We start from the raw sequence: 14482 nt of genomic DNA on the forward strand, positions 1-14482 counted from the left end.
GAAGTAACCTTGTTTCTTAGTGCTCCAGGACATACTTTGATGCATCCACGGGTGAAGAAGGTAAATGCTATATACTTTCCCCTGACTGCAATGTCTTTTGATCCTTGTTGGCCATGCGTAAGGGCAGGGAGGTACTTCTGGCTATGGTGTTTTGCAACAAATACTATGGTGCAAATCCCTAGATGTATCCACAAAGTATTTGAGTCCTGGCTGATCTTTTGGAAGATCTTCCAAAAAGACAGTGGGAAGAAAACATAAACTTGTAGTGGATTACTGAACTGATGGAAATTCTCTAATAATATTTCTGATTATCTGTCCTCAGATGAAACTTATTTTTAAATGTTTTAATTAAAAATTTAATAGAAGGAGAGAAATTTTAGTCCTCATGACCTATTCTGTAGTAATTGTATGTAATACACATTTTAAGGTTTGTGAAGGTACTCTGTGTATATATAACGTGTGTGTATTTGTAGTGCTTATTGACAAAATCAGAAATGTAATCCTTTCATATTCTAGTGGTATAGTTTGTTTTTTGTTGTTGTTGTTCCTTTTTTTTTTTTTTTTTTAGTTTTCCTACAGCATTTCAGAATATCAGCAGAAAAACTTACCTTGTGATGGCCAGTGCTTCTGAGTGTAATCATGTACATTTTTGAGATAATGGAGAGGAAGAAGATATCCAGATAATCTGGAATAAGGGCAGCTTTTCAAGAACACTTGCATAAATTTGCCTGACTCCTTGCTGAGAAAAGAAAAAAAAAAAAATTACTTTGAGAAATGTCTTTAAATCATGAGCCTTAAGAGCTGATGTTTTAACCTTACATTTGAATGACTGTTACTTTTTCCATCTTGTTTCAATATGCCTAAATGCAAACACATGTGGAAAATGTTCTTTTGGCTTTTATCAAACTGACATTTAAGTGCATTTTTTTCAACCTCGCTAACATTTGTGGTAAAATATTTCAAAGCTATGAATCTTGCAATTTGCCTATGCATTTTTTTATTTTTTTTCTTCTTTCATATATTAACATTTGGTACTCATAATCCTAACCTGTTTGGAATTACTGGCTTTTTTCATTTGCTGTTTGTTTGGATGAGGTGATTAGGAAAATACTTTATGTGAAATTCTAGTGTGCAACAGTAAATGCTTCCATGAAGAGTCACTGTTTTCTGAACTTCAGTAAATAAAGGCAAAAAGTATGTTAATCTGCTGTATTCAATTGTAGCAATCATATTCCTAACACCTTTAGCTTTCTGTTATGTTATATGTCCATGGTGCTAACCTGTCTCCAATACTTCCTTTTTTAGCATGTTTCATTCTTCCCCTCTACTCCCCTACCCATTCCCAAGTTCTTTAATTCTGTGCCAAGCTAATAAGGAGAAGAACTAGCTCTGGGTTAAGTCAGTCACTGCCAAGCAGCTGTTACAAAGTTTTCTCATGTACCTCTGTGATTGTACCTCATTTCTAAAAGGCTGTATTTTTGCTCTTTCAGGTCCAATTTTAAATAAGATCAATTATATCTGCATCTCAATCTTAATTGGCTATACGTCAAAGACTAGGGATGAAATAGTTCATATATATAACTATCCTTTCTAGGGTTTGAATTTTGAACACTGAGTTGTACAATTTCGAAAAATAGAGTACACTCTTTAAAGTTAAAAATATTAATTATGTTTCTTCTTACCTACAGTATTTGTTCTAAAGTATTCTCTCTTTTACTTCTGTTTAAAAATAATACCTTGTGGTTTAGTTACAGTGCTTGAATCCTGAGACTATACCTTTTCCTTAAGTCTGAATTAGATTTTACTTAGGATCAAATTATGAGGGTTTCAGCTTGCCTGCTAACACTGACCAGAGAAGGATGTCTTTCTTTCTACAACATGTGCCCCATCTGCCTGGCGGTGTGGCTGCCTGCATCGTTCTGGCATTGACCCAGGCTGTGATGAAACTGAGAATGTGACAGATGACAGGCTTGTCCAGATGTATGCATAACTACTTCTGCCATACCCTGCAAAAAATCTGGATGCAGGTTTGGCATTATTTAGTTGTTTTTGTTGATTTGTTCCTTGATGATTTTCTTAAAAATTGGAAATAATACTTGACGCTTTTTCTGCAGTTTTACTGGGATTTTAGTATTATTAGAGCAAGTAGTATAATAGGATGCTCTCTCATGTATTTTTTCTTTAATTCATGAAGTGATTTCATAGACATTCTGACACAGGTTACTTAATCTGAAGATTTAAGTGGATTTGTTAAAATGCCACTAAAAGGATCAAACATTTAACTGTCAGTGTATTAGTCTGGTTCTTCTCACAGCTGGACACAAGTTATTGCCATGTCTTAATATGACTACTTCTTGCAACTAAAAATAAATATCATGGAAAAAAGTATCAATCACCATTAATTACAAATTTTAATTAAAATCTAATTAAAATTCATCCAATAGCTTGAAAACATAACAAATCCTAGTCTACCTTCCTTTCTCGAGTTATCAACAAAGGCTGCCTCCCCAGCCCTAAATGACCTCCAAAGAAAAAGAAGTTAGACTTAAGTGCAACCTGCAACCTTTTATTGACTATTTAAGAAGTTTCCATCTTAGTGTTTTTGAAGGTTTTTATAACATTAAACAGAAATGTACAGTCCACTGGAAATATTGTATTATTATTATTATTATACAAAATAACTAGATTTTTGTCTTGCATTCATGCTGTCATTACCTGGCATACAAAAGCAAAAAGGACAAAAATTATTTTTCTTTTCTGTCTAGCTGTTTTTGGCAGCTGATTCTTTTAAAGTGTAACTCCCTGCTGGTGTATACTATTGAGTACATCTTAGGTAATAAGCAGATATATCAAAAGATATCCAGGGCAACACACCCTGCTGAAAAACAAGATATTACTTTTCTGTACTTCTTGCAGGTAAGTAACTTCTGACATACACATCAGAAGTGTGTTTTTTCGTGATGTTCTCTCTGTAGAAGACAGTTAAATGTTGTTATTCTGTGGTCATTTTACTCTTCAAAAAGAGTTTCTTTGTAGTCTAATATAAATTGTGTCCAAAAACTTAACAGCATTACTTGGATTGCTTTAATTATCCTTACTGTAGCTTCATTGCCTTATGTTGTCTGCCTTCAGTTATATAGGATGTTTTATGTGCTTATTTCTGTTGTCAGTTTGTTTTTGAAACCATGGTGAGCCAAATGTGACTGTATTTGTTGCTGTGTAACATAGAACAAGAAGGTACTCACAACTCCAAAAAGCCTCAGATTTTGTGTATAAAATGAGTTACGAGAGATGGGTATTGATCCAGGAGAGGATTGCCAGTCATTAGGCTGGAGAATAGCCTTGGGAAATCACACAGCCTTGCTGATGACATCTTTTAGACATTATGGTGAAAAATAGATTGAAGGAAGATTTAAAGTAGATTTGCTAATATTTATATAAAATTCTAGGAACTGGACACTGGATGATATCATGGGTTAGTGAGAGAAAAGGCATTTTTGTTGAATGCTTTGTGCCCAGAGGCTGTTGTAAATCTGAATGTCCCGAATGAAGGATGGTATGTTCAGTGCCATAATGCTTTGCAGGGCCTTGAAAATCTAGATGAGTGGCTTCTGCTTGAAATGCCTGCAAAAGGGCTGGAGAGAGGTGAGCTGGTCAGAGGGATAGCCAACACAGATGATCTTTGCAGTTGTCTGGAGAGATTAGATATTAAGATGAGTACATTTACCTGTATAGTACAGGAAATTGTGCTTTTTAAGAGGTGCAATGAGAAGGAATAGTGTAAGGTTTAAACATAGTTTGGTAAGAGGACACAGAGAAGATGGGTAGTGAATGGTTTGAGCGACAAGCAGCGTAGTGGAATTGTCAGCAGTGATACTTAAGGGGGGGGAAATTCTAACAGCTGTCTCCAGTTTGAGGTAATGGTATAGCATATGTAAGAGGAGTCTATGCCTTACAAAATTTAAGCCTCCACCTCCTGTAATGTAAGGAGGTGTATTTTGTTTTAAAATAAGCAAACAAAAAAAATCATAAAAACATTTTTCTCATTCTGGTTTGTATTCTTTTATAAAATAGCTTCTTCCATTACCCTTCTTATACTTTTTTAATAGCCATTGGTTCTGTCAAAAGTGAAGTTCACCTTTCAGTATCAAGTTCAATTAGGAGTCAAACCTTTTTAAAAAAGGGGAGGAAAAAGAAGCAATTGACAGAAGTGCTATTGCCTTTAGTATAATGGAGCAAAACATTGACATATCCTCTTTGGTCAGTGCGAGAGTTGATCAGCAGTATCACAGCTGAAAACATATGCTGCTGCAAATGCAAACTTGTTTTTGTTAAAATATGCTGTAATGTGGTGAACAAATTCATGGTACCAGAAATAGGGGCCCCTCTATATGGTGCTGATTGTGGGATTTATTATTCTGTTACTTAAGGTAATGGTATGTTGCTAGGTCAGGAGAAGGGTCACAGTTCTCCGATATAGCACAGCCCTAAGAAATACTGAGATAGACCAACAATTGCAGCAAGTGAAACAAAAATATTATTCAGTCTTGCTCATAAGGTTCTAATTTTCTTGAATTATCTGAAGTGTGATAACAGTTTACTCCTGAAACACACACAGAAGCTCTGTTTAACATTCCTGGGCCTCAGAGCAGTTTGTACAGTTGAACTTCCTTAAAATGGAGTTTTATAAAAGCAAATACCATGTTTCTGAGGCATGTAGAATGAGAGTCTTCTCTTTGCAGGTCAGACATACAGCAGACAGTGACAAAGTCAGTGTTCCCATGCTGCCTGTGCCATCTGCTGGCATTTTGAAAAATGTCCATCTAACTGTTCATCCTCTTAAGATAAAAAGCTATTGACATTCTTAATTTTGAGGTCATGCTTGATACAACTTGGTTATCAGGCTCCTGTGGATTAAAACAACACAATTTACAATAGTCCTTTTGATGTGTCATGGAAAATGACCAACAAAAATTACTTTATTACAATTTTTCGAAGTCTCTATTTTATATAACAGAACTTTAGAGGTGTTTACTATCTTAATTAGAAAAAAAGGAGTTAGATCAGTTAATGTTCAATCCGAAATAGTGAAAGACAGTTGCCATTGTTTGTCTTATTAAGTAATTGTAAAATAATTTGTTCAGATTATTTCTTAGATAGCATATCTGTCACCTTGAAATCTTCATAATACAGACAATATTTTAAAGCTGTTTTGAATTTTTTTCTCAAATGCAGATGCTACCTATTTTATTTATTCAAACTACAAGATAGAAATATTTAAATACATACTCATCTAGATTTAGAGCTGCTAACATAGATGATCAACTACAGTATACTAAGTGTATAAGGTTTAAGATGTCATTAAATAATGTGGACATAGAAACATTAGATGCCTTTACCTAAAAGTAATTAAAATATCACTTGGCATGCAAGAATACAAAAAACCCCATGTGATTTGGGCAGTACACACTCAAGTTGATTGAAAAGGTAAAATGTCAAATCAAAGAAAAACTATTGTCAAATTACTTAATTGGTTCATGATGGTTTATATGTCTTTGAGAAGCAATCGTTAGGAGACCTGTTGTTTTTTATTATTTTTTCCCACTCACAGCTACTTGCTATCATTTGAGGTTTCAATTGCTTGACATAGAATTGGTGGATAATTAGTAGTGTGGATAACTGTGAAAAGCATATGTAGTAATTTAGTTTCTTGGTTCTTTCTAATTGTCTGCTCATTGGTAGTTTGCTAGGATGAGGAGCTCATTACCCAAAAATTTTAAATGGAAAGTACTGTAGAAATAAAAATGCTCATATTAGTAACATGGTATTAAAAATAAAAACCTTTTAAACAAACAAGTCATTAATTGTCAAATCTATCCCCAAAGCCATTGTTCACATACTATAAGGAGACGGGCTGTGAGGGGAAGAGGAAGGTTATGGTTGGCAGATAGTTTTCATTTTTCACTGTGTCTGAAATAAAGATGTGTCACTGCTTTAAAAGATGCTAAAGGTGAAGACAATAAAATATGTTTAAATACCTCTAACTGGGCAAGCTTCATTTGTTAAAAGTAAACATTTAAAGTTAATAGACCTGAAGGGCAAATCTATGCTATTAGTTAATGCTGACCTTGAGGTCATTTTGAACCTCAAATGTACAAATTTTACAGTAAACATTTTAATTTGCTTGCAGGAGTGCTTCCTTCTGGGTCTAATGTCTTCTGAGGTTGTTAATCCTGCTGTTTAATCCACTCATTTTGAAGTGTGCTTAGAACATAAAGGCACGATACAGCATTTGTGTACAGTCCCCCTGCAGTTTCTACAACTCCTTCATTCTAGTTCCCCTTACTGTGACACGTTGTTGTGGTTTGAGCCTGGTCAGCAGCCAAACACCGTGCGGCCACTCTCTCCCCCTTCCGGCAATAAGAAGGGACAGGGAGCCAGGCTTGGGGTTTGAGATAGGACTGGGATGGGGAAAAAATCCTCCTTTATGGTCACGAGCAAAAGGTAGACTCATTAGGGGAAGAAAAAAAAAGAACATACATTTATTAGAGACACTAAAAACATGTAACAGAGTAGGACAGTGAGAAGCATTGCCACATCTTGAGAACACCTTCCCCCCACCCCTCCCTTCTTCCCAGGCTCAGCTCTGCTCCCGATATCTCTACCTCCTCCCCCAGTGGCGCAGGGGCAGGGAATGGGGGGTGCAGTCAGTGCTGCCGCTTCTTCCATGTTCAGTGGGGGGAGCTTCTGGAACTTGTCCCCCTACTCCATCGTGGTCCCCCCTCTCACAGGAGACAGTCCTCCACAAGCTTTCTCCGATGTGAGTCCCTCCCACGGCTGCAGCCCTTTCTGAGCTGCTCCAGTGTGGGACTCCCCCGCATGCTGCAATCCTCCCAGCACTGAGTTACAGCAGTGGGGCTACCTTTTCCCACGAGACCCCAGCCTTCTTCAGACACACACCTTGATCACCCAGGCGAAGAACACAGGCCATAAATCAGTGTCTGCTCCACCGTAGATCTTCATGGGTGGCAGGGGGGGCCGTCCTGCCATCTCACCACAGGATACAGGGGTGTCTCTGCTCCAGCACACCTCCCCCCTCCTTTCTTCCTCTGTTCCTCCACTGACCTTGGTGTTCACGCAGCTGCCGCAACTCCTCCTCACAAGTCTGACTCCTCCTCACCACGTCCCTTCTTAAATATGTTATCTCAGAGGTGCAGCCAGTTGGCTCAGTTTTGGTGTAGAAGTGGAGCTGACTTGGAGCTGGGGGAGCTTCGAGAAGTTTCTCACAGGGGCCCACCCCTACAGCTCCCTCCTGCTACCAAAACCCCCAGCACTCACTCAAACCCAGGACACACTTCCATTTTCTATAGCCAGTGACTAGAGAGAAGGTTGGTTTTTAAGCTATAGTGTGCTGTGATCAGAGATGCAAAATATGTCCTAGACAAGGAGGAGTGTTTTATAGAACTCTATCTGGGTCTTAAATCTAAAGTTTGATCTGAAATACAAGGGTAGATATTTCCATTAAAAGTTTAAATATTTAATGTTCAAACCTAATAATATACTACCGAATGTTACTAGAAAATGCTTTTTTCATAGTAGTATGATTTGAATGATTTGAAAACTGACCTGGAGACGCTTGGCTTTTCTGTTATCAGATTTTTTCACATGCTAGTAGATTTGTTCATCAACATTCTTCACCTGTCAAAATGTACTATTTCATATGAAAACTTAAAAGCAGCATTGTTTGGGTCAAGTTACTTGTGAAATAGAGGCCAGATATCCTAAATCTTCTCACTTAATTTTTGCTTCCTGTTTCTAGCTTTAAGGAGGTGGAATAAGTATCTAAATGTCTTCATTTATGTAATTTTTCTTCAAGCATGTATTTTATCAATGTAACAGTTCATTGCAATCAAGTTCATGCTTTGGATAATGTGGTGGATTTTTTTCAGTGATTTACTCCACTTACAACTTTAAGGTGAAGGATACAAATTGATGTCATACTTTGCTTTGCAATTTGGACAAAATCTAAATCGATGTTCCCAACTTGCACCATGTGTAACAGCTAATGTATATGAATTTCTTGATTTCAAATAACATGGTGTCATCTCCTTCTCATCTTCATATCTTCTTTTGAAAAAAAAAAAAATCTGTAGAGTTTAACCTTTTTTCTTCTCCACCTTTTTTTTTTTTTTTACAGATTTGAAGAACTTGTGAAAAAGTTCAAAGTAGAATATCATGCTGGTGGTTCTACTCAAAATTCCGTTAAAGTGGCCCAGGTTTGTTCTTCCTTAAAAATGAATTATTGATAATTTGAAGTGTTGAGTTTGAATCAACTTGATGCTCTGTATTGTCTGTGTTCATCATGAGCACTACTGTGTGGGTGCTTGTGATTCTGTTGCTCAGGCTATGCTTGTATTTTTTGACATGATTTATTTTAAAGTTGTGCTTTTTATTCTTTTCACACACTTTCTGTTAAGGTCATAGAATGACTATGCACCTAGGAGTGGAAGGGAGGGTTTTAAGGAAGATTGAGCCAGGCTTTTGTCAGAGGTAGATGGTGGAAGAATAAGAGGCAAGGACAAGGTCCCTAGCTGCAGTTAGGATTATTCCAATGAGAAGAAAAAAGTCACAGTGAGAATGGGTAAACAGAGAAGTTGGTTAATCTGTGTGCTTGGAGATTTTCATAATTTACCATAATGAGTCCTTCGGCAACCAGATATAAATTTGAAGCTGGCCCTGCTTTGAGTGGTGGATTGGACTAGAGACCTGCAGAGATCCCTTCTAGCCTGCATCATTGTGTGATTCTACTAACATATATCCTGTTAGAACTTGAAAATTTGTCCATAAAAGAGAGAAAGGTAAAACTGTTTTTAGATAAGGATAATGTTTCTGGCTACAGGTATAAAGAATAAGTCACAATTAATTGGGTTTCAGGTATATTAGCTCTTCTGTAACTCAAGTATGCCTTTTGTCACAATACTCTTAAGATATACCTGTGTGTTTATTTTTAGATTGAGATAAATGTGCAAATCCTATAAATAAAAATATGCAAACTGTATTTAAAACCTTTTTTGTTAATGATCCTGGATTATTAAGTTCCAGACATATAATTAAAACTTACTGCCAGATAGCATTAAATACACATTTGGAAGAAATTAAGTTATAACTTAACAAAGGTTGCCCCCGCCAGTAAAAAGGAAAAATTCATTATAGTCATAATAATTGCTCCTTTGTATAAAATAGTTGCTTCTTCTTTACTAAGGTTTTCATTTTCTGAAACCCCAAATGTCTTGAAAATATTTGTGATAAAGGTATTTAACAACACAGAGAAATCTAAATTAGATGCATTTTATTTGATACAGCATTGTAATTCTGAAATAATTATGTTTTTTAAATACAGAGAGCTTTAAGAACTTTTTTGTTTGTTTTTGATACAATGTGGTCAAGCCAATTTTTTTGCTTCTGATTATTTAAAAAAAACCTCTTAATCAGGAGGGCTGAAGTTACTGGATTAATTCTGTGTCAGTATGACTCTCACTTGAGTTATGGGGATGCTGTAGAGGTGGTGTCTCTTCCATGACAGCTGATTAGAGGTCAGCTTTTTGTAGGGAGTTCTGCAACTGTTTATTAGTTCAGAGGCATGAAACTCTGCTTCCATTCCTACATCTAGATTGAGGAGGTTTAGAATCAAATGCATATGGTAGACTCAGAGTTTCTAAACTTTGAAGTGTTCAAAGAGCCCAGGATTTTATTTCCGCCTCTTCTTGAAGTGACCTCTTTGGCATCAGCTAATTTATTAGTAAACTATGTCTCATACTTAACTGTCTCTTAATCTATCAGTCCAGGTGTTGTTCAGTAATTTTATTATGAAGTACATAGAAGAACCTATATAGTCAATACAATAGATTAAATATAGATCAGTTAAATGTTAGGGGTTTCTATATCAATGCTCCTTTCTTATACTGATTGGGTTTTGACAGTGAACTTTTCCTTTACCTTGGCTCTGAGTTGGGAGCCTCATTCAGCTCCAGTTGCCATCTGGATTTGTATTTGTCTCCAGAAGGGTTGTCATCTCCTAGTTTTTTGTTTCAAATACGACTGAAACTTCAAACAGTTGTGCATGAATAACATAACATCACTAAGAGGCTTTAAAAAGAAGGATGGGAGGGTGAGAGAGAAAAGAGAATTCTGGAAATCTTGAAATAAGCTGTTAATTCTGTAAGCTTTTAGCAGAAGAAAAAAATGTGAGGATAGAAAAAGACAGTTTAAATGTAAACCAAAAATTAAACTAGAAATTCTGGAAGAATTTTTGCAGCGATATTCATTGGCATATTGGAGAGTATGAGTATGTAAGTAATCTTAGATCTGAATAACTTAAACATATATTTATTTGTTGAAAGTAACAGGAGAAAGACTGATTCAGGAAGCCTGACTGATAGTTGAGAAGTAAAGGACCAATAAATAAGTTCAGATCTCTGAGGTAGACACACTATGAATGTGTGAATTCAGTAGGTGAATGTGGATTCTCTGTGAGAAGACATCTGGTGAAGAAATCTTAAGAATACAGCTTCTATTAATTTCTCAATCTGTGTTACTTTATGAGAAAATCTTGACAAAGTATGCTAAAAACTGAGAGGTATAAACTAAAAAAGTTTGTTTCAACTGTTTAAAAGTTGGTGAGAAATAACGGCATGTTAAAGGAAACCATCCTTGGAAGCCTGACTGCAGTGGAATACAGCTGTCTGAATAGAATGGTTAGAAATGAACAATTGGCCTCTGAAGTCTGGCAACTGGTTTTTTTTAGTTCATTTCTGAGCAGGAACGGTGTATTATTAAAGAATGTAGTAGGAATATCGGAGAGCAGTTAATGAAATGATTGGAATAGAAGAAAAAAGAAGCAACACAAATAGGATCATTGAGTTGTTTGTTTTAAATAGTCTGCTGCTTTAAGGATCAGAAAAGCAACACTGTGTTGAAACAAAACCACCCAATGGCAAAATGGGTGGGGAAGCTTACAGTATATAATGTGTTTAAAAAGGAAAAACCATGTATGGTGATCATCACTTCTGTTACACATGCTCATATATTTTGGATATTTCTTTCATATCTCTAAAGATAGTGAGACTTACTCAAGAAAGGCTATCTCCATTTCTGAAAAAAAAAAAACAACCTGAGTTTAAATTAACAGCAAATTATGTCTTAGAAATACTAATTCATATTAGGAGAGGAATAGTGACAGGATTGAAGATAGTGGAGACAGAAAAGCATGTGAGGGAAAAGACAAAACAGATAATAGAAAATAAGTAATCTGGAAAGAGAAAAACAGTAGAAAAATCCCACTGTTACTGTGTTTGTGTCTTTGCCTGTCCTGTCCTGGTTTCTTCCTTACCATCCTGCTTTTCCCTGTCCATTCTGGTCTTGGGTGCAAATTTGTTCGCCTGGTAAAGAAAACATGGCTAACCAGAAGAGACTGAGTACTCCTAAGACCTTAAGGAAAAGACTTATTGAAATATCTTGTCATTTGAGACTTTGGTACTGAGTGAGAAAATAGAGACGGACTGTAAAGAACAGGGAGAGAGGAAGAGGAATAGTGATGAAGGGCTTTCCTGAGTGCAGTACAATACAGAAAACAGTTGGAATCCAGATGATCAGTAAAAATGCAGGTGATGCACTTCTAGAGGTGCTATGTTACTATTAGACACAGTTGTTGGGATTATTTTTTTTTTCCTTAACCCACCAGTAGGGAGTGTTAATAACTTTGCTGGATCAAGCTTTAATTGATCAGGCATCATTCTCTGAAAACTGCTTGATAGTACTTTGGAAAATGAGGTCTAGAGATGATGAGCTGATTTGCAGTCATTTAGTTTCTGGAATAGAAACTGAAGTTTAACTTTGCTGTTTGCTTTAGTGATCTTGGCATTAGAATTATCCTTTTATACTAACTTTTAGTTTTGCTTTGTGTTTAAAGTTGAAGCTATGATGCACCTTTAAGAACAAGGAGGAGAGTGAGGGTATCAAATTGAAACTGCAGTGTGCTGCTCTGACCTTTACTTGTCTCATTAAATTTTGGCTTTATATCTAATATGATATGTGACATCTTGCTTTAATCTGAGCTCTTGCAATCCCTTCAAATGATTGGATCCATTATATTAAATCTATAAAATATGCATACATGTAACTGCATGCAGTTCATAAATAATGTATTGTTTTAGAGTTCTGCCAACAATCTAAATTCAGATTTGTGAAGACAGTATTTTACTACTTCTCAGCTTCCTTCTGTAATTTTAATTAAGACTGTTCCTGTCTAACAACCGAAGGAAGAAAAAAATCTAAACCTTCTTATAGGGCTCATGACTTTAAAGTATCTATAACAGATAGCTTACATGTGCAGAGAGAACAAGTACGGCTGACCAGGCCATATTTGCATGATTTTTATCAATGTTTATTTTGACTTTGGAGTGCTGAGGTTAGAACTGCCAGAAGTAGTCTTTGAAGTTTGATCTTTCTAGCTCAAGTGCTGTATTTCAAGTCTAACTTGATAGAATTTTGTAACTTGGATTTTAAATAACACAGCTTTGGCAACAAACAGCACACTTTTGTTCTCGTTTTTCCACATTCTTCATCCTCAGAATGAGTTCTCTTGGTTTGTGCTCAATTTCTTAATAGCTTATTTTCATTCTAACAATTTTTCTATTGCTGTGGGTCTAACTTAGCAGTTAGTGTGTGCTATATTCTATCATTTATTCATCCTCAGAAGAATTGTGAAATTCTCATGATACGAGTTTTATTACTAGTGATGTCATGTGAACTTGGAACAACGTCGCTTGACACATTTCAAGTTGAATTTGTATGACTAGCAGATAAGAGGAAAGCACTCAGGAAGCTTTCCTATAGGTACTCTTGGGACTTCACAATAATGTTTTTATAATACACACCTCAAAATTGTAATGACTCCCTGTTTTTTTCTACACTGCCTCTCACTATCTAAGCTTTTGTTTTTTTGCAGTTGTGAAACATTTTTGCAAAAAGCCTACATAGACACTTTAAAGAAGTTTGGTTTTAAGCTAGAGTATGTGTTTATTTACTCTTAATAATGTGTTAATTGGAATGACTTTTAAATGAGGGATAACATATTAAACACTTGATTTCCACCGTCTTCTGTACTTCAAGGAAGTATGACACTTTCCCAGTATCAGCTTACATTTCAAGGGCTTGTAACTTCATCCCAATTTTTATTCTTCAGTGATGATTAACTTGATCTGTTAATCTAAAATAATTGTGCTTTTTAGCATTCTAATAAACTGACAGCTTTGAGAATTTAATTTTGACAAATGAACCGATTCGTGCTTTTTTATAAAATATATGTGCTGAAGACTTAGATGTGTTATAAATTTTTACTATTTCTTATGTAATTAGCCAAATCTTGGATTTATATTAAACATATGTGTCTACCGGGTCATGTCATTCTTAATCCAAAAATAGTCTGTAAAATTAAAAATCTATGAAAAACTGCAGAACTGCATTTTTCAAAGAATATAAGCTTTAATCTTGTAAACATATAAGTAACTTCATTACAACTGATTCTATGCTTTTAAAATTAAGTTTATATGTATTTGGAAAGTAGTGCCCTTGACTAGACATTATTTATTGTATGTAATCTACAAAGTCCATCACACATTAGTTCTTCAGTGTTCTGTCATTTAGTCATTTCCTCCTCACATTCCTATAATTCTGTATAAATGGGCATATAACTAATGGATTTAATATTTTCCTCACTTGTGAAAATTTCTGCATTACTTCTACACAATTGATTAGACTCATGAATAGCAGGAAGAAAGGTCTGGCTCAGGAGCAGGCAACAAAATGTATTGAATATGCATAACTGGGAGAGAGGTAGAGTTATCAGGGAAATGACCCCAAGCATACTCTTAATATTTTGATGTTGATGCCACTTTGCAGGACGTCTCATTGTTTTATGGAATCCATCATGCCATCAACTAGAAATGATCTATGTTCTGCTTCTTTTGTGCTTAAATTCACTTATGCCACAAATACTTTTCTCCAAAAACTGTTTCTGGAATAGCCCTCCCAGAAAGCACATGCAAGTACCCTAAACAACTTTTTCCTCCTACTTAGTGAAGCAGAGCACATTTAGCTCTGTATCTTTTTGTTGACCAAAAGGAAATGGGTCATTTTATTCCAAGAGAGGTAGACTCTGTGCTTTCTGAACCATTTGGGTCAGAATCTTAAATTCCTCAGAGTTAGTTTTGGCCTTGTGCATCTTCATTACATCCCCCTACTCAGATGGTCTTGGTGGCCCCAGGAAACATGTGTTTCCAATATTTTCAATAGTTCAATCCAGCTTTCAAGAAAAAGTATGAAAAAGCTCTCTCAACCATTTTCTGTTTGGTATGGTTTAATAAACTTAGGGGTATAGCTTCACCTTCTCTGCCAGAAAACAATCCTGAAGCATGTGTTTCCT

General features: G+C 35.7%; 1 protein-coding gene across 4 annotated transcripts in view; it reads left to right on the forward strand.

Moving 5' to 3' along the window:
* Positions 1–14482, forward strand: part of ADK (adenosine kinase) — a 289605-nt gene that overhangs the window by 71099 nt on the left and 204024 nt on the right. For all 4 annotated transcript variants that reach the window (XM_032982148.2, XM_042797253.1, XM_042797148.1 and 1 more), the window contains exon 4: positions 8198–8276. In XM_032982148.2, the coding sequence (XP_032838039.2) occupies positions 8198–8276 (79 nt within the window). The remainder of the gene's footprint in view (positions 1–8197; positions 8277–14482) is intronic.

This window comes from Tyto alba, unplaced genomic scaffold (genome assembly GCF_018691265.1).
Source record: "Tyto alba isolate M040663 unplaced genomic scaffold, T.alba_DEE_v4.0 Super-Scaffold_1, whole genome shotgun sequence".
NCBI classification, from domain to species: domain Eukaryota; kingdom Metazoa; phylum Chordata; class Aves; order Strigiformes; family Tytonidae; genus Tyto; species Tyto alba.